The 20,667-nt window shown below is 41.3% G+C and overlaps 1 protein-coding gene across 11 annotated transcripts in view; it reads right to left on the minus strand.

Moving 5' to 3' along the window:
* The window catches only part of NAV3 (neuron navigator 3), a 430,222-nt gene that overhangs the window by 82,648 nt on the left and 326,907 nt on the right, over positions 1 to 20,667 (minus strand). For all 11 annotated transcript variants that reach the window (XM_080971313.1, XM_080971308.1, XM_080971315.1 and 8 more), the window contains 3 exons: positions 16,506 to 16,614; positions 14,706 to 15,089; positions 9,960 to 10,079 (listed from right to left, as the gene is read on the minus strand). In XM_080971313.1, the coding sequence (XP_080827439.1) occupies positions 9,960 to 10,079; positions 14,706 to 15,089; positions 16,506 to 16,614 (613 nt within the window). The remainder of the gene's footprint in view (positions 1 to 9,959; positions 10,080 to 14,705; positions 15,090 to 16,505; positions 16,615 to 20,667) is intronic.

Here is a 20,667-nt window from a genome sequence, read left to right on the forward strand (position 1 = left end):
ATTTCCAGCTTGTGCATCGCTGCATGTTTACCAGACAGCAAGGGCCATTGACTAAAACGGGGCTTACTTTTGAATAAAGTGTGCACTGAGGTGCAACCTCCAAAACCAGTGCCATTCTGCTGGTGCCTTGTCAGAGGTAATGAAAAGGCAAGCAAGGTATTGTCAGAAGTTCTTGCCTCTGGCTTGCTGGATTTAGGCTGCAGTCCTGTGTACCCACTTTCCTGAGAGTAAGCACCACTGAATTGGGTGTGATTTACTTCTGAGTTGATGTTTATAGGATTGTGCTGTTAAACACCTAGTTTAAGAGTCATTTGGTAAATGAATTATGTCAATTCCCCCTCCCCGGGTGTTGGCAGGGTGCTGATACATCTCCTTGCCAAGGGCACAAGGGAGTTTATGTACACCCCTGGCTATCAAAACCAGAAATAATAAATAATTTAGCAGAGCTGATAAAGCTGGAATTGTGAGTGATGATACTAAAATCTAGGTCAGGTGGTTGTCAGCCAGGTTTGACCAAACCGGGGGCTTCATATTGCCTGCTAATCAAAGAGACCGATGCTGCTTCCCCTATTCCATCTTTATGAAGGCTTTATGACCCTTCACCAGTGGTGTTTCCAGGTAGTTCACTAAGCTAGGCCTCAGTCTCAAACCATGAGTTCCTGCTAAAAGTCATGTAGTGTCTGTCACATAGGTGTTTTTAATTTCTGATACATTAAAACATCCATTGTTTCATAGGCCAGAGGAAATGTAAATTAAACAAAAATGATAAAACAAAATTGAACAAATAAAATCAAACTAATGCCAGAGTACTCATTCGTCATGGAATAACTGCTCCTTTATTTAAATGGTAGCAGAAACATCACAGTGGTACGATCATTGTATAATTAAAGTATAATACTCTGGCTGCTTAAGTTATATGAGATCCTCTCACCAAGCAAACACTCCATATTTGTTATAACAGTTAGGAACTCTGAACAAAACTGTCAAGAGCGGATTTACTTACCGGTTAATTAATCATACAGCAAGCATTAATATAGCAATATTAACATTTTTATATTGCTTAATTCACTATGGTACACTTTTCTCACTTCATTTTCTGAGTGTGTAGTGGCATTGTCCATGCACCAGCTTTCAAGACAGGCTTGCCATGGTTCCTTGTTGATATGCTATAAAACGCAGTTACATTGTTGCTCCATTTGTTAAGGTCATTTCTGTTTAACATTTTGCTTAGATCAGGATGCATACTGACATTATGGAACCTATGTAAATATTTCATACAGATGCTGTAAAATGTTTCATGCGCAGCTCTTGGGCTACAGAACTTGAGTTGTTGCTTCCCACATGCCAAATGCCACAGCAGTGGCCAGGGTGGCTGGTCATAAAATGGCCGCACATTCTCAGTGGCCCCTTTTGCAAAATAAAAACACAAATTTAAAAAGCTGTATTTTACAGATGGCTGGCAGCACATGCGGGCAAGCAAATCCTGTTATTTAAAATCCTTGCTGCACTGCCAGCCCTCTGGAAAATGAAACTGCTCTCTTTTAAATAGAGTGGGTGATACCAAAGAGAAAGATAAAAAAGTGGGTTCTACTGAGCCCTCTCCATGTGCAGATACTTTGTCCACACTATAATCTTTTTACCACTTAGCCTCTATTTCCTTATTATTCATGATTTCTTAATAGGCACTGAGTCTCAGGCAAAACCAGCTCAAACTTGATGAGAGGCTGAAGAATATGAAAATGTTCAGTTTTGACTTGTGCACGACAAAGATGAGGAACCAGACACTATGCGTTATTTCGAGAAGATATTTGTTTCTGTTTTAAAAATGCAGGAAGCAAGAGAGCTTCAAAATGACATTATAAGAAACTGTTTAAAGATCAGAGATTAGAACTTTAGTATTCTCAATGGAGCATGGGATAGTGGCAGCCAATTAATAATACACAGTCAATCAATTCATGCAAGCAGAAGATAAGGACACTTCAAAAATAATCAACTAACTCTATCCATGAGAGAATAACAAAGAGATTCAGTAAATATTCCAAAGAAAAAGCAGTGCTAGAAAGGGTTAGCCAATAAATGAATAAATGCACTTTTAAAAAAGTAGAGATTCAGTGTAGCAAAGTGGCTAGAGTATTGGTGGTACCATAACTGGAGGGAACTACGTTCAAATCCCCACTCAGCCATGAAACTAACTGGGTGACCTTGGGCCAGCAACAATCTCTCAATCTGGCCTACGTCACAGAGATGAATAAAATGGAGGTGGGAAGAGAGGCATGGATGGCACTCTGAGCTCTTTGAAGGAAGGGCAGGATTAAAATATTATAATAATACAATAAAGTATTAGAACACAATATGGACACTTTTTAATGGCAAAAAGAAACTGCCAAGGTGATATTAGCTATACAGAATTTATACTGGTCACTGTTGGCAACTTGTTTCATCCCTGACTTATATAGAAACATTGCATACATGCTCTCAAGTCCTCATGGGATCTTTCATATCCCAGTTACATGTGTAAACATAAGTTGTCTGAAATTATTCCCATCAGCCTATGATTCAAGAGGTTTCAGGTAGGTAGTAAGGAGACTGGAACCCTGTGGCATCATCCCATATACCAAAATCCACAGTGTGGAGCAGCAGGCTCTAGCAACGCCTTCTGGGACTTTACCCATGCAGGAAGGACCAGAATCGCAGCAAAACAGTACTTAGTAATCCCAGAAGGATACCATGGTTCATATACTGTTGAACTACTAAACCATTGAAAGATCCAGGATAATCACAGCAGTTACACTTTCCCTGTTTATCTACACCAAGGCAACTGGCCGACTAAGACAATAATAAGCTTAACCCTCCCCTCTCTCTCGCAAAAAAACTGGAGTGCACTAGGCACAATGACCTTGGTCCCCAAAGACACATGGGACTGTTGTTTACCAGAGAGGTTGAACGACGATTTCATTAGAAACTTCATTGTGCTCTTGCATTTTTAAGTGTGCATTTTACAAGTCCAGTTATAGTATCACATTAATTCCTGCTTCCTTCACCAAATCTTTTTCCTGACAGCATTGATTTATCATTAACTTTAAAAGTGTTTCTTTGCCTAAAAACAAAGGAGGCATCCCAAACAAGAAGGAAATAGCCATTTTCATTCAAAGTGGTAGGAAGCCACTTAGAATCTATCATCAGTTCAAAGACGCTTTTGCCATCAGAAGAGTCAGATCACGTACAACATTCATGTAATGCAAGAAACCTAACCTTTAATAGAAGAGAAAGAGAAAGAAACATTCTCAGCCATTAAGAAGCTCTGAATTCCCTTTAAGTAGTTTCCTCCCAGGCATACTATATTTTCCCTAAAAGAAAGCCTTTTCAAAACATTGCTGAAGGCAATTCATTGCTCTGATACTATGCTTGATAGCAGTACATCATTTCATGCTGTAACTGCTGTAACTACAAATAGCTGTTGAGATTTCATAGCAGATGAGACACGTACTGTTTAAAAACCAACAGCCAGCTATTTGTATCATTATTTTTAAGTTTCTTAAAATCTGCTCGAAGGTATCAGTGCTGTATTTCTCTTGCAATAAGTAAAGTCTTCTTCCCATTAATTTTGCTGTCATTTTATATGGTCCAAATTATTTATTTGTTTAGTTATTTTATTTGCAAATTGCTTTCCATGAGAATTCCCAAAGTCATTCACCATATAATAAAACTGTTTTACATATATAAACACACACACACACACACACAAATATTGTCACTTCTAATCCAATACCAGTACTAACTGGAATGAAGAACTCCATTTAGAAGGATCTGCAGGATCATAGAATTCTAGAGCTGGAAGAGATGCTAAAGGCCATCTAGCTCCCTGAAAAGCAGGAATCACAGCAAAAATCTCTGACAGAAGGCCATCCAATCTCTGTTTAAAGACCTCCAATGAAAGAGAGTCCACCGCCCTCTGAGGTAGTCCTTTCTACTGACAAACAGCTTTTACCAGCAGAAAGTCTTTCTAATGTTTAGTCAGAATCTCCTTTCTTGTAATTTGAATCCATTGATCTCTGTCCTACCCTCTGGAACAGCAGAAAAACAAGCCTGCTCTATGTGACAGCCCTTCAGATAATCTGGCTATCACATCACCTCTCCATTTTCTCTTCACCAGACTAAACATGCCCAACTACCTCAACAATACCTCGTAAGGCTTGGTTTCTTGTTGAAAGCGCAGGTGCCCAAAAGACAACAGAGAAGGTATCTTTCTGATATAATGGAGGGCGTTCCATTGGTTAGACCCAATTATGACTTCATGAGGAATGGACTTCCTGATAGGATGGTATCTGCAGGGTCCCTCAGAACACAGTAATCACTTGGGAACATACAGGATGAGAATATATTTAAGTAGCCTGGTCCTAAGCTGTTACACATACATATATGCTCCAAAATATTTTATAGCAGCCATATGAACAGCCCTGCAAATGTCAGTGTGAGTATGTAGATTCCTGAAAAACTGTTACACACCCAGTCTGACTTGGGCATAAATTTCCTACAGAATTAACATGGAGGATCTACAGGACACTAGGCGGCTTGGTACAGGTATTCCAAGTCTGCTTGCAGTACCTCCCAACTGTGTGTGGCAGGGTTAGACTGGCCAAAGCTTCTCCTGGACGCTTTACCTGCAAGTGACATAAAACAGCTCTCTGAGAACAAACCTCTATTGCATCTCTCAGTAATGTTTGCACTAAGTGAAAAACCAGAGCTGCTGTCATCTATTTAACTAATCAGCAAGTATTGTTAAGTCTAGATTCATAAGCTCTGAATGTACTAAATTAGGTTTTATCATCAAGCCAGCTAGTTGCTCTCCTGCCTAACATACAAAGGTTGCAAAAGCCTTCCACGGGCAGTGCTGTGTTTAAATACTCTTTATTCAGACTGGTACAAAATATCTATTCCTATGATATTTAAAGAAACCATTAATAAATAATCCACAAAATGTCTCTGCTGTCTTTCATCTTTGCAATTTTTTCATTATCACCCCTCCTGGACAATTTGCCACTGGGCCAACAGTTTATCTCATGTGCAAGCAAATAAGGTATGCCTCTTTAAAATTGAGGACTATGTTTAGCAAAAAGTTCTAAGACTTTTAAGGCATATTTCTGGATAAAACACCACGAGGAATGGCAAATACCTGCTCCATCAATTATTATTCATCCCAAGGCAGTGCAATTATTTTCAAAGCTACACGTTCCTTTAAAATCCAATAAAGCAATTTTTGCTTTAATGAATTTACCCACTCAGCAGTATCTAGTGTAGCCAACCATTTTATATTATGGTTTCAGCTTGAAAAATGTTCCCAGGTATAATTGTTCCAAAGTAACTAAAAATATTTAACTGCTTAGGTGCACAGTCACAATACCTGCATAATGTTAAACAGAGTCACATAATCTAAAGTGGGCATTTAGCCCTTGCATCTATCCAATCTATGTCACAGTGTGCCCCAAATCAAAGGCAGCTGCTCTCCATAATACTACCATTAGAACCAATATGAGTCATGCTTGCTCTTCTGTGCAAGTTTCAATCACCCGAAGTTATTTAATGATTTCTTTTTCAAAGAGCTTTATCCTAGAGAAACTTATCCATTTAGTAGCATTAAATACCAAGAGTATTTACCTACTAGTACAAAGAAGCTTTTGTAAAAATTATTGTTAATTTTATGCATCTGAGCCTGCTTACATTATTGTGACCAGATTGTTTATTTATGTACAGCAAGCAGGGGATATGGGAAGTTGCATGTTTTAACAATTAGATACAGTTGTGATTAAGGCTGAAACTTCAAAAGGGAACAAACTGCAAGCTTTATTGTAGCAAACATTTGTTATTAAAAGAAACTTGGCTCAGGGGACTGAAAGCAAGGGTGGTAAGACTGAAAAAAAACCTCTGTTATGAGAACCTATTGAAGAGGGAGGCTTGTCTTCTGCTCCACAGATCAAAAGGAGCTTAGATGTGACATAATTTAGATTTACGAAACAGAAAGTGTCAGATAAGAATGAAAGAAAGCTCTTCAAAGAAAGAGGTTAACATACAACAGCGTTCTCTTTGCAGCCATAAACAGCAAGTTATGTTCTCTGCTGTGACCTGTGGTTTTTCTTCTTTGACTAGATCATCATGGTCTGACAAGTTGATCTATGATTATACCAGGCTTCTGGGACTGAAAGTTCTTTTCTTGTTTGCTCATTCCTTCCATGTTTGTTCATTCTTGCCCTCGTCCCCATTCAGCTGTTGTTTTTGAGTTTTCAAATATCATCTTCATATTAATCATTACCACCACTCATCACACTCCCTCATTCATGTCTGAACTCAAAATTAGTTGTCAGGTTGACTAGTGGTAATCTGTCTTCCTTCTTGCATTCAAAGTCCTCCATGGCTTTTCTCCTGCCTCTGCTCTTATATCACAGTACACACCTGCCCATGACCATCTTCAGCCACCCAAAAGTATTTTGTTTCCACTATTTTGCTCTTTTTAGACCTCATGCCTAAAACTGCCATCCAGAACTTCTGTGCGATGCTACTTGTCTTACTTCTTACTTCAAATCCTCAAAATCCACCTTTATATTAAGCCTTTGGCACAACCCCTTATACCTCAGCCTCTGGAGAATCATAGAATCATAAAATTGTAGAGTACAGTGGTACCTTGGTTTAAGAACAGCCCTGTTTACAAAATATTCAGTATATGAACTCCGCAAAACCGGAAGTAGTGTCCCGGTTAGCAAACTTTACCTCCGTTTACAAACAGAAGCCGAATAGTGGAAGGGCACCGGTGGTGGGAAGCCTCATTAGGGAAAGCCCCTCGGTTTAAGAATGGCTTTGGTTTAAGAATGGACTTCCGGAACGGATTAAGTTCATAAACTGAGGTACCACTGTATTAGAATTAGCAAGACCCTGGTTAGTGTCGCCATGCCCTCCTGCTTGGAAGTAGGCCTTTAAATTGCAGATTGGTTCACAAGGGGCCTTTGCTCATTCACAATTGGATCCTGGGTGAGGCAGCAGACCTGTAATGTATTACTGAAACCTGGCTGGGCAACACTGGGCAGATTCAATCTGACTCAGCTGTGCCTACCTGAGTATTTGGGTTTAGCACCAACACAGGCTGGAGGGAGACATCTCCACTTCTACCCTGCAGGCTAACTTTGACAGATGAGTAAAGCTCCCACCATCTCTTACCACAGTCTATTCTGCCCAAAGCATCCAGAGGGCACCAGTTTTGGGGAAAGCTGACCTAAGGAGTATGGTATATTCCCTGATTCCCAAAATCAAATATATATACGGTCACAACGAGCACATTCACACAAATTATTCACACAATTAAACCCAGAGTAACTTAGTGAATGGTCAAAATCTTGCTGCGATATTAAAGGTTTAATTAGAGACAGACTATGGGTCTGTTTTCTTCCCAGAGTAATCAGTTGCAGGAAAAAATGCTTGCACTGCAGGTGCACTGAAGGCACTGAACATCTGAGACTCCCTGCTGTACCACACAGATCGACAATTTCTCCTGCAATAATGGGACGCAAAAAAAAAAATTCTAACTCTTCTAAATCTTCCCCTCAACTAGGATAATCGAAATTAAAATCTAGCCTCCAAGCAAATAATTTATAAACATTTAAAGGCAAATGTGGGAGTGAAGGAGAAATCAAGGAAACAAGCAGAGTGTCAGTGCCATTAACAATTTTTGTACCAGAGAGTCTGCAAAGATTACAATTTAAGGAAGGGGCACCAGTGGCATACCTGTAAGCACCCTCTGCTTAACAAACCTTTATCTTCACCAACTGTCACCCTAACACGTAAAAATAAAATACCTTAATGGATATCAAATGCGATTTAGCAACATTGTGTTTTTAAATACCAGTGTGTAAAACAATAACAATTAACTAGCACTCAGTTTTTCAATGAAATAAAACAAGTATATTTTTGTTACTCCATGGCCACAAATGAAATGCACCTAGTCTGGCCAGAAAATGACACCTTGCCTCTAATTTCTAAATAGCTTCCAAGGGACTGAGGTTAGAGACAGAATGATGTCAGTTTGCTTCTTTGGAGCACACTGCCCAAATTTTTAAATGGAAAGTCTGCCCCTGCTTTCAGTTACATTCATTATGTTGTGACTGCTTAACTATCTAATCTCTACTTCACACTTTCTTTTTATCATAATCACTTTTAGTAACAATTCAAAGGCCTCCAGATATTGCTATCCAACTGGGTTACTAAAGCACACTAGCTATTGTTTTGGCCATGAACTTACCCCACTTTTTCCCCAATTTATAGAAACCAAGTGTCATTCCATTCCCATCCCATGTCCCTCTAGGCCCTTCAGGTTCACAACCCTATCAGGCACTCCCACTAAATCTCCCTGAGTTAGACTCTGGCTGCTGCACCATAAACCACTGTATCCTCTTTCTGTGACAGTGATGACTGGGAGAGTAAAGGTAAAGGTAAAGGTACCCCTGACCTTAGGTCCAGTTGCGGATGACTCTGGGGTTGCGTCACTCATCTCGCTCTATAGGTCGAGGGAGCTGATGTTTTGTCCGCAGACAGCTTCCAGGTCATGTGGCCAGCATGACTAAGCCGCTTCTGGCGAACCAGAGCAGCGCACGGAAACACTGTTTACCTTCCTGCCAGAGCGGTACCTATTTATAAACTTGCACTTGACGTGCTTTCAAATTGCTAGGTGGGCAGGACCTGGGACCAACAACTGGAGCTCACCCCATCGTGAGGATTTGAACAGCCGACCTTCTGATTGTGTGATTTAGACCACAGTGCCACCCGCGTCTGGGAGGGTAACAGTAGACAAACAGAGCATCTCAAGAACACTGGGACTGTTCTTCGGGGGGGGAGCACTCCTTTCATGCACCCTCCTACCCCACCCCAAAAGAATTTAAAGGAGGTCTGAATAATAACCTGTCTCTGGCTGCCTTTACAAAATACATAAACATACACAAAACACAAAATTGATCAGTGCATGGAATTTTTTTGCAGGAAAAGATAAATGATACTGCCACTCCAGTCTATCAGTTAAAAGTTCAGAAGCTTGTTACTAAACTATCAGTGAAATCTGGACATTTTATTGTTAAACTGTTATGTTGACTGTGGTTTGGCTGAGAAAACACAGCAGATTAGCCTGAACTGAGCCCAAGACAACTGCCAAATCCTCTATCCAGTAGCAGATGGTGCAAGAACTTTAGGAAGCCTTAAAAACAGGAACAGTAAACATTTTTTAATCTGGAGGCTACAGTTCCCATTTTAAAAACCGGCCAGTGGGCTGCACCACACGTGCACCCGCTGTGCGTCATGCACATATGGTGGAATAAAAAATAAATCAGAAAGTGAAAATACATGCAAGAGCCACTTTAAACTCTTTCCTGCTAAAAATGCCACTTTAAACTCTGGCAATCATATGATACACAAGAAAAAAACAGTGTCAGTACTAGGTGCCGCACATTTTTAGCAAGGAGGTGCTCCATCTTCATTTCCTACTGTCCCATGCAATTATAGTCCCATGCATTTATACTTAATGATAAAAAATCAAAGTAGTTACAGTTGATGAACCGTAATTTTTCCAACTGTTTTGATTGTTTGGCAATTTTTGTTGTGTTTCAGGCACCAAGCCATAGGGATCCCCTGTCCTGTGGCTGCTGGTGCAAGGGATCTTGTTGGAGCATTGCTTTTCTCCCACATAGGCTAGGGCATTTCAGGAATAACTGTATTCTGTCCACAGCTTCTGATTCGCAATTCTATCTTGATTTCTCTTTATCATTACTTATGTCTGTCTAACCTGTTAGGTACGGATTCACAGATTTCCATATAAAAATGTTACGCCTCACACAGGGGAATGTCAACAGCCTTTCAAAGGTCTCTGTAATAATTTGCTGTTTGTTTGTTTGGGTGTGTGTTTTTTAGACAATAAAGGGAGGTATTACCTGTCTGCATCCACCGTCACATCATGAACCCCTCTTTGAATAACATCTCGGGAGGCTGCTATGTCTGGAATTCGGTTCAAGCTTCTTGTATACAGGTTGAGTCCTCCATCTGTCATGTAACTGAAAATAAAAATATATAATTTTAATCATGAGAAAATGCCACCAGCTGGTGCTACCTATTTATATATAGCACTGTCAATGCAGCGCTGTGGCAGAGTGAAAGAAAGAGATGAAGTTTCTGATCTGCAGAATTTAAACTCTAAAGAAGGTTTTTACCAATTTCATCAAGGTGAACCTTACTAAGAACCAAACGAGATGTGAAGTGGTAGCTCTGTGTACAGGACATCTCGTGATAACAGCAGTCAGCACAAAAGGGAAGAGCTATAACTCAGTAGTACAGCACATGCATTGTTTACAGAAAGCTCCAAGGTCTAAATCCTGGCAAAAGGATCAGGCAGAAAGATTCTTTTCTGTCCAATGCCCTCAAGTGCCACTGCTTGTTAGAGTAGATAACACTGGCATAGTTGGACAACCATTCTGGCCTAGCAGCTTCTCCCTTCCAGAATACTTATTTATGCTTCCCAGCAATTAAGTGGGTGCTTAACCATCTCCCACTGTATTGATTTTCTTATTAAAGGCACACCTCCACAGCTGCTATTTGTTCCATGACAAAAACCATACGGGTACCTGTATCATACATGGTGAAACCTCCTACACCATCACTGTTGTCCATATTTGAAGTGTCCCCTTCCAAAGCTGTCATGCCTAGTTTGCCCCTACGTCAGGAGAACAACTGCTTGAATTTTGTTGTAGCAAGGGAAGAAAGGAAGGACTGAGGAGGAGTTCCTACCTTGCAGATGAGGAATAGAGTAACACAGAGAACGGTAAACTGGTGTTACAGTAAACATACCCAAAAGTATCTATAAACATCGAACTGCAGATCTCTACAAAGGAAGCAGCCATACAGAACCACGGTAACTAGGAATGGATTGAGTTGTTCACTTGTCAGGTGGTACAGTCCTCTCACATGGAAAAGCACTTGACAGGAGACGCTTCCATGTGAAATGCGCTTGTCAAAATTTGCCGCCTCAGGCTTGAAAACTCTCCTTCCATCTAAGTCAGTTTTGCTGGGGATGCAGTTATTCGACAGAAATGCTACAATATGACCAATTCCTATGTGAAAGCTGAGTTGGCCAACTCTGTGAGAATCTCAGTGAAGCAAATGAATGATGAAAGGGGGGACGGGGTGGAGTATACCCTGGAGTGCCTACTAATACACTTAGTCCTGGTAAAGACAGATATCAGAAAAGTGAAAGTGGAGGACCATAAAAGTGCCTTAATCTTTCTTTTATTATGATATACAGTGGTACCTCGGGTTAAGAACTTAATTCGTTCTGGAGGTCTGTTCTTAACCTGAAACTGTTCTTAACCTGAAGCACCACTTTAGCTAATGGGGGCCTCCTGCTGCCGCTGCGCCACTGCTGCATGATTTCTGTTCTCATCCTGAAGCAAAGTTCTTAACCCGAGGTAATATTTCTGGGTTAGCGGAGCCTGAAACCTGAAACGTATGTAACCTAAAGCGTATGTAACCCCAGGTACCACTGTATACACACAGCTGCCAACAACCAAAAGAAGGACTGACACACTAACTATACTGGTGCACACCTCCTGGACTAATTAAGGCCTATTCTTTATAGGATACAGGCAGGAGAAGGACTTCAGTGATAAGACCATATGTTCACCATCTCAGGTTCAATCCATTACAAGTTCAGACAAGGTTGTCATAGAATCAGAGCTGGAAGGGACCACAAAGGAATCATTTTGCCCAACACAGCCATCGAACCCACGACCATGAGATTAAGAGTCTCATACTCTACCAACTGAGCTATCCCGCAGGAGGCCAAGGACTCTTGTCCAAAATCCATGGAAAGGTGCTCTCTGTGGGTTTAAACTCTTTCCCATGTAAGTGGTCCACCTGTATATACTGTATATACTGTCACACCAGTGACAAACGGCATGGATGAGTGTGCTGCTTACTAAATTTTTGTCAGTATTTAAATGCAACATGGTGCACACATAACACTTTCATGGGGAGGGGGCTTTATCTATGGCCCGCATCCTATGCATATCTGGCCTCAATCACAAAATAAAGAGTCAAGAAAGCACCACATTCACCTCGACAGGCCAGCCTCATGCACCAGATAGAGATGACCTGCTTGAGAAACTGATGCGAGCTTGGTGACCACAGAATGATTATAATAATGGGAAGCTTACCTTGCTATTATTTTGATATCATCTTATTTTGGTATGTATTGTTATCTGAATTGCTTCTTAGGGGCAATTTCTTTATTAGTCATTTTCAGAAAGTCTTATGAATGAAATGGGGGCCGGTTTCCACACCAACCTATGGTATTTGAACTCTGAAGTCATATCTGTAGGCACTGGAACCACTTATGGATGTGATCTTGCACCCAGAAAGACAAACATGAATGTTGCTTTCCACTGGATACAAGATGGTGTATATTGTGTGATGCCTTCTTCCAGGGAGGGGGGGGGAGGGGACTCGATTGCAGCCTTCATTCCTAAGCTAAGAAAATGGAGGAGGAGACTTCAAGACTCAAGACTTCAATGCATTTTGATTCTTACATGGTAGTGCATAAGTGAAGAGGCTGAACCTCACAAGAAATAGGCCCCTCTTCCATTAATTCCTAATTACTGCTGGATTCTCATCCCCAAGTGTTTAAAGTAATTAAAGTGGGAATGAAAGAGGAAAGAGAGATAAGACTTGACATGCCTGAATGAAGCATGAATTTTCAGTGCTTATTATTCATTTTTTGCTCTTTATTCTAACGCAGAAATGGTACTTAAAAAATATTCTGGCCAAGAGCGCTACTGCTTGCTACTATTTACCAAGTCATTCTCATTACGGATGTCAAAAGAGACAACTTAATTTATTCTCTAAGGTGATAAACTAATTAATACATATTTAGTCAAGCAGTACAAAAACTGTTAATCGGTATATGTCACAAGCAAAATATTCAAGGAAAAATTAGAAAGTCTCACACTACTTTGAATGCTTTCACATGAGTCATTAAGTTGCATAGATGCACAAAGTTTCTTACACTAGATAGTGGCTGGATTTCAGGTGAGTGCAATCTGCTTTTTTCTCATTTTTGAACCAGACTTCCAGGGTCCATCAGTCAGGACCAACCAGAAAATGTAAAAACAATTCTGGAGTATGACACTTGAAGAAACCTTCAGAGCTCAATTCTATGCATGCTTACACAGAAATCAGTGGCACCAAATTCCATGGAACTCTCAAATCAGTGAGCAATCAGACATACAGCTCTATCCCAAGCAGATTTACTTGGAAATAAGCACCACTTCCTTGAATGGATCACACTTCCTCTTAGGAACACAGCCTTAGTTTCAGACATGGAGACTGAAATTCTCTAATTCTGATTTCAGTCTTTCATACTTTGAAAGGTAGACACACACTCAACAACCTGACCATGGTATTCAACGCCAGCTGCAGCTTCCTGATCAGACCCAAAGGAAGCCCTATATAGAGCACATTACAGTAGTCCAGCTGTGAGGACACCAACACATGAACTGCAGTGGTCAAGCTATTCTTGTCCAGGAAAGGGTGTAGTTGGCATACCAACCTAAGATAATGGGCAGTCGTTCGCACAGAGTTTTCCTGAGTCTCTCATAGCAAGAATGGACCTAGGGGCACCTCCAAACTTGTCCCTTCAGAGAGATTGCAACCTTGCCCAGAAATGAAGAATTCCTTAACTCCTGAATATGGGAACCCATCAAATTGCAAGCAGTACTGAAATTCAGAAGTGCCCCAAAGCAGTCCCTACTAGGTAAAGTTAATAAATGATACCTTCCCATCTCTTGAGGTTATTCCTGTGGTCAGATATAAAATGCACAACCGATAAACTCCAAAAAAGCTTATTTCTCAATGGAATGAATCTGACAGGTAGGTATTGAAATTTCACACCACGCCTGTAAGAAACAGGTTTTTGTTTGCCACCATTTAAAACACATCTGCCATCTACCAACTGGAACAAAATAAACCTAGAGGGAATGGTGTGCACAACAAAACGAAAACTTTGTTTGTAATCTCTTTCTCATTTAATTATCATTCATTCCAATGTGCTAAGATCATTATAGCACACACATTCCTTCTGTTTTTTGGCCACTAGTAAAACAAGGAACACATCTACCATTAATGTTAAGAAGAGGATCGAATTCAGTCTTACACATTTTTTGACTCACAAAACCAAACACCTGTCAAGAATGGGGGACCAGAATTGTTTTTACAGGGGCAGATTGACCAGATGCCCCACCACAAGGGTGATGCTAAACTTTTAGGCCCAGATTTTTAAGCCATACATTGGGAGCTGGGGCAAGATAAGATACCCCAAGATTGGTGGCAAACGAATTTCCCTGAAGCATTTTTGTTTCCAGGGGGCTGGCCCAACTTAGCCTCAGACACATCAATAACAAGAGATGACTGAGCGTTTTTCATTCTCTCTCTGCCTCTGCCTCTCCTTTCCCCATGACTTTAAAAAGACAAAAGAAAGATGGTGCATACCTTAGGGAGCATCACTATAATATCTATTTTGGGGGCCAACCCACCCAGAAAATGTGTTTCAAATCATATGGTGCTTATAGTGGTCACATCAAACAAGAAGAGCATTGTGTGTTATGTGAGGGTCTGGGGAAGCAAACACTTACCCGCTGTTGATGTCATCAGCACGGAGGCTCTTCCCAAGAATGTCCCCATCACTCATGTATCCTCCGACATCAACATCAGAGGAAATGTCCAGATCGCTACTTCCTTTTTCACTCATGTCTATCTGGGGTATGTTCCCAAGGCGAGAAACAGCTGCACGGCGAAGAGGCGTGGTATACATGAACCGAGAAGGGTCAGTATGGATAAAGCGACTAGCACCACTGCGAGGATACCCTCCACCCAGGGAAGGAGCATCGCCTGCCTGGAGACGAGGACTAGCTTGTCCAAGCCTCCAGGTCACTGGAGAGGATCGGCTTGTCAAGCCTGGGATACTTCGCCCATTCACTTCGGTCGTCACAGTACTGTCAAATGTTGTTTCCAATGTGCTGTGAAGCAAAACAAAAACTGATGAACTGTGCTTTCTATACTTCTGAGCATAGGGAGGGGAGAGACAGTAAAAGTCAAAGCACAGAACAAAAATGAAGTTTATATTTAAGGCCATCACAGTCTGATGCGTTCATTTTCCTACAAGAACAAATCCTTTATTCAACACTTTCAAAGAAAGGATACTTTTTTGTTTCATCATTTTACTGCAGGTGGATTTTGAGAAGAAAGCAAGTGAATAAGTGTGGAAAATTAAAATGCAACATCTCAGTGGAAAATGAGGGTCTTTCATACACAACATACAGTGGTACCTCGGGTTAAGTACTTAATTCGTTCCGAGGTTCTTAGCCTGAAGCACCACTTTAGCTAATGGGGCCTCCTGCTGCTGCCGCGCCACCGGAGCACGATTTCTGTTCTCATCCTGAAGCAAAGTTCTTAACCCGAGGTAATATTTCTGGGATAGCGGAGTCTGTAACCTGAAGCGTATGTAACCTGAGGTACCACTGTATACAGAAGTTGCAGCTAATCTCATGGTGGCATTTTAGACAGCTTATCCATTTTTAGCATTTCGGCTGTAAATGAAAATGTTTTGTGGTTTAGATGGACAGTGGCCTTGACTGGATAATCCCAGTTTCTGATCTGTCCCATATCTTTCTTTCCTGCCAATCTGTCATTACTGCTGTACTATTGCATCTCTCAATATCCATAGGACATATGTTCATTTAGCATATGACCTATACTCGCAAAATCCAACATACACGGGCCCATTTTGTGCAATTAGTATTTAGAAAAATATATGAGAGAATTGTCTACATGGTTTGGGTCTATGTCTGTTGGATTTTACACATATAGGACCTGTTAAAACTAATTCACTGAATTAGGGCATGGAGTTTGGAAGAAGAACATGAAAGCCCCACCACGAAAGTGGTGTGTGTGTGTGTGTTCAACTCATCAGGAGGAAGGGTCATAGTTCAGAAGTAGAACACATATTCTGATGTAGAAAGTCTTGGGTTCTCCAGACAGGACTTGGGCAGACCCGTTGCTGAAACCTTGAAAAGTTCAGGTGTAGACAATACTGAGCTAGAAGGACCAGGGTCTGACTTGATAAAAGGGAGAGTCCTCGGTACTTAAATCCCAGGATAAAGAGAGATGGGGGAAGAATGACAGGTGAGTAGGGAGCAAAGGTGTGCTCTTGCTCCTCTCTGTGAGCGTGGGCTGAATTGCGTATTGACAGGCATTGCCCAATCTGACACATTTCATTCATGGAATTTAAGGAGACTGCTACTTAACTGGATAGCACTGGCAATAAGAAAACTGGCAAAAATGAAACTGGGTGCACATCTTCAAGGTTTCTCCTTGCAAAACCCATACACTTTCTGCTTCAACCCGTATATATTTAACCAATTGTGAAATAGTACCTGTGGCTTATTTGAGTTCCCCTAAGGCTCGACATAGTTTCTTCCAAGTTCTGCCTCAGATCTGCTATATTCTTTACAGTTCTCATTCTTCTAGCTTCAGGATCTTCCCCTGCAACAAAACAGCGTATATAGCTAACAATATACTGCACATGCAAAAATATCAGAAGAGATCATCATCATTCCAATAACATATCTCTGAATCTTCTCAAATATGAAACAGACAATGACTTCTAGCATGCAAAGTTATTTCATAACAGCAAATTAGCTGATGCTCTGTATGGGGGCAGGGTGGGGGTGGCAAAAAAACAACAGCAGAGGTGCCTGTACTCACACCTTGAGAAAGTGTAAAGTGCCTTTCCCCTCTTCCTGCACCCCCTCTACCCACGTTTCCATTGAATTTGTAAGGAACCTTTAATTGATAATAAAAATCAAAACTACATTTTTTTTTAAAAAAAATCAAGATTTATAGATAATTTTGAAGGCTTTTGTTAAAAAGAATTAAAAATTAACACTGCTGTCAATCACAAAATGCCCAGTGTGGAGTGTATGATGTGGCACACAGTATTAGCCATGCAGGTATGGCATAGCACAACATTAGACGTGCTTGCCTGCTGGGTTTTTTTGTGGCAGTCACGCAATATTGATTTTACACACCCACACAAACCCAGAGAGAGAGAGAGAGAGACAGAGAGAGAGAGAGAGAAAGAGAGAGAGAGAGAGAGCTTGTTGTCCGCAAACCACAGGGAACATAACCTGGTTCCAGGGAAAATATACAAGGTGACCAACCACATTCTCTTCTGCATGGGCATGAACCTTTTTGCTCTGCCATTAAGTGCTCAACAGAGGGAAGAAAGCAGAGAATATGTGAGAGGACTCCGTGCGCCAAGGCCAGCTCATAAATATTGGAGAAGACATGATTTTCAGTACATATTTAAATGACCTTCATAAAATAAAATGATAGGGATGCTGACAGAGCGTGCAAATAATGGGTTTGTAATGTAATGTTTAACCTGCTTATAAGCCTCATTTCTGGCTCCTTGCTTGGTTCTGAACTCCAGTGGCAGAGCATCATGCTCCGGCACCAGGGGGCGGAGAGCATGCGGGGGCAGGACTGGCGCGCGTCCCAGGAATGTGATGCACCACCTGTAGGGGCGTGGCATGCGTCCTGGGGGCATGGTGTGCCGCCCGTAGGGGCATGGCGCCCGGCACGGGCAGGGGGGCAGCTGCGATGGCACCCTGCCGGGATCGCGCTGCTGGGGGAGGTGCGCTCCCACAGCATGCCTCTTCCTCCGCTAGTGCTGAACTCACAGATGATGGGGAGGGTTCTGCAGCTTTCAGGGCTTCAATGGAGCAAACGTAAGCAAGGATGTGAAGAACTTTCCTAAATCATATGAAAACATGCCTGCACACATGCAAGGGTCAAACATGCTTAGAACACTAAAAAGAAAAGCAAAAAAGCTAATCTTTTTAGGAATTCATACTTCTGACAATTCAGCTGCATACTGAGCTATAATGAGTTCACATCTCTAGGAATTATGCCTCTCAAGATACCACAAAAGCATCAGCTTCTCTTTCTCCTGAGGATTGGTCCCTAGCTATTCTTGCTTAATGCCAAAAGAGAGCCAAGAAAGATGCCTGTTGATTTTCAAATTCAACATCCCAACAGCTTTTGTGTGTAGAGATGCTCATATAGTGTGAAATATTATTGTTGTTTATCATTGTTATGATGCTTGGTTATAACTAACCTGCCACAAGAGTCAAATTTATTTGTGATCATGCACAGGAAAACCAGCTGTGTTTTTATAGCAACAAAAAGTAGAGAATGGAGTTGGTGCAAAGTATCTCTACAAGAAGAAGAATCTTATTAACTTCTGTATGAATAAATCAGAAGTTCATTACATATCACTATGTACACGGAAAATCAGAATAATTTGTGGGTGTTTAGATGACCGGAGGCAGGGATTTTACGCCAGTACTCATATTAATACATCATACACTTAGCGACTAAGAGTCTTCCCTAAGTCAGGTGTGGGAAACTTCTGTCCCTCTAGATATTGCTGAACTACAAATCCCATCTTCCCTGGCCATGGGCCATGCTGCCTGGGGTGGATGGGAGCTGCAGTTCAGCAACATATGTCGGGGCCAAAGGTTCTCTATTCCTGTCCTATGTCCAAACATCTTCACATAGAGACAATGTGAGCATTATTGATTAGTCAGAAGGGTCCAGAAGGCCGAAAGGTAGATCAAGAGTAATATTGCTAATCAAATAAATAAAACAAATACAAAAGAAAAATGTGTATATTATTATTAAATTTGTATACCACCCTCCCTCCGTAGATCCCAGAGTGGCTGGCAACAGAAAAATACAAAAAGAGAACACAAAATACATAATCAAAAAACAACAAAAACAAACCAATAACCCCTCCCACAAACACATTTGAAAGGACTTAGAATGTTAATCAGCCAAAGGTATGGTTGAAGAGGAACATTTTTGCCTGGGGCCTAAAGATATGTAATGAAGGGGCCAGAAATGCCTCTCTTGGGAGAGTACTCCACAAACAGGGAGCCACCACAGAAAAGATCCGTTCTCATGTTGGCACCCTCTGGACCTCTCGTGGACAAGGCACACAAAGAAGTGTCTCAGATGAGGATCACAAGGTCCAGATCGGTTCATATAGGGAGAGGTGCTCCTTGAGGTTTTGTGGATCTGAGCCAGAGTCAAAACCAACACTTTGAATTACTGGCAGCCAGTGCAGCTGGGCAACGATTGGTGTAATATGTTCAAACTGCCTTGCCCCAATGAGCAACCTGGCCACTGAATTCTGCACCAGCTGAAGCTTCTGAACCATCTTCAGAGACAGCACTATGTATAATGTTGTTGCAGTGAGTTATCAGAGCATAGATGACAAATGTTAGGTCATCTCTGTCCAGAGAGGGGCACAGCTGGCCATCAGCCGAAGCTGATGGAAGACACTCAGTGCCACTGAGGCCACCTGAACCTCAAGCAACAGCAAGGATCCAGAGGTACCCCAAAACTATGTACCCACTGCCTTCAAGAGCAGCCAACCCCCACATCCATCTGGCTTAGAGAACCACCTGCTAACCGTGTCTCAGTCTCATCTGAAATGTGCTTTAGTTTGTTGGATATAATCCAGTCCATTACCGAAGCAATCCAAATATGTTACAATTGTCCAGTTTGGAAGTAGTGCTAAACAATAGCCTGGGTAGCATTAGGATCATGTGGTTCTGTCTGTTCTCTCCTTTTCCAGTATAGATGCAAGGAGGAGATTTTATTTTTTTTAAGGAATTGGATGCTTCCAATCACCATTTGCTGCTTCTTGGTTAGTGATTCCTGGTTTGTTTCACTAAACTACCATTTCAACTAGAGCTGTGGAAAAACAGATTTTCAAAATTATCCAATCTCTCTTTGTGGGCACATAAATTTGGGCAAACATGTCACAGAATTTTTCCAGTGGGCAACTTGGCTGTCAGTTTGCTTCCCCACAATACTCCAGATCAGTGTCATTCAAGGGGGCTTGGGGACGCCACCACCACACACACACACACACACACACACACACGTGTGTAAAACATTCTTGGAAGTGTATGCAAACAGGCCTCCTATTCCTAGGAAATGTTTTCTGTGAATTTTCAGAACACCTCTAGTTTAAACTATTGGTTGCCCTTTATATTCACGACGAACTGCAGCTAGTTTTGAAACAGAAGCAGATGTTTCACATAGTCCTTTCACTGCCAATGTGGAGAATAGCGAAAGATGGAGCGTGTGAACATAAGACTCACCCAGGCTCATTCCAGCGCTGCTAAATTATGGTTTAGTATTATGTCCCATCTTACCCATTAAACAGTAATAAACAAGCCCAGGACAAAATAGACGATTGTTACTTTAATTATCTGGATCCTGGGAGTGAGAGAGAGAACCTTAAGCACCTTTATTGTTTAAAGGTACTAGACCAACAAGTTTCTCCTCTCTTCTATGGTACAAGGCAGCAACCAAATGGCAGCAATCAGAACATCAGAAAGCAGAAAGGATTTAACTGAGTTCCGAACTGCATGAGTTGCATTTTCAGCATTTATGATGCCATGTCAATCCCAGGGTTCCTCTCTGATCATTTGTGCTCCTGGACAAAAACAGAATATAATC

This window comes from Podarcis pityusensis, assembly GCF_964106645.2.
Source record: "Podarcis pityusensis genome assembly, chromosome: 10".
Classification (NCBI taxonomy): Eukaryota; Metazoa; Chordata; class Lepidosauria; order Squamata; family Lacertidae; genus Podarcis; species Podarcis pityusensis.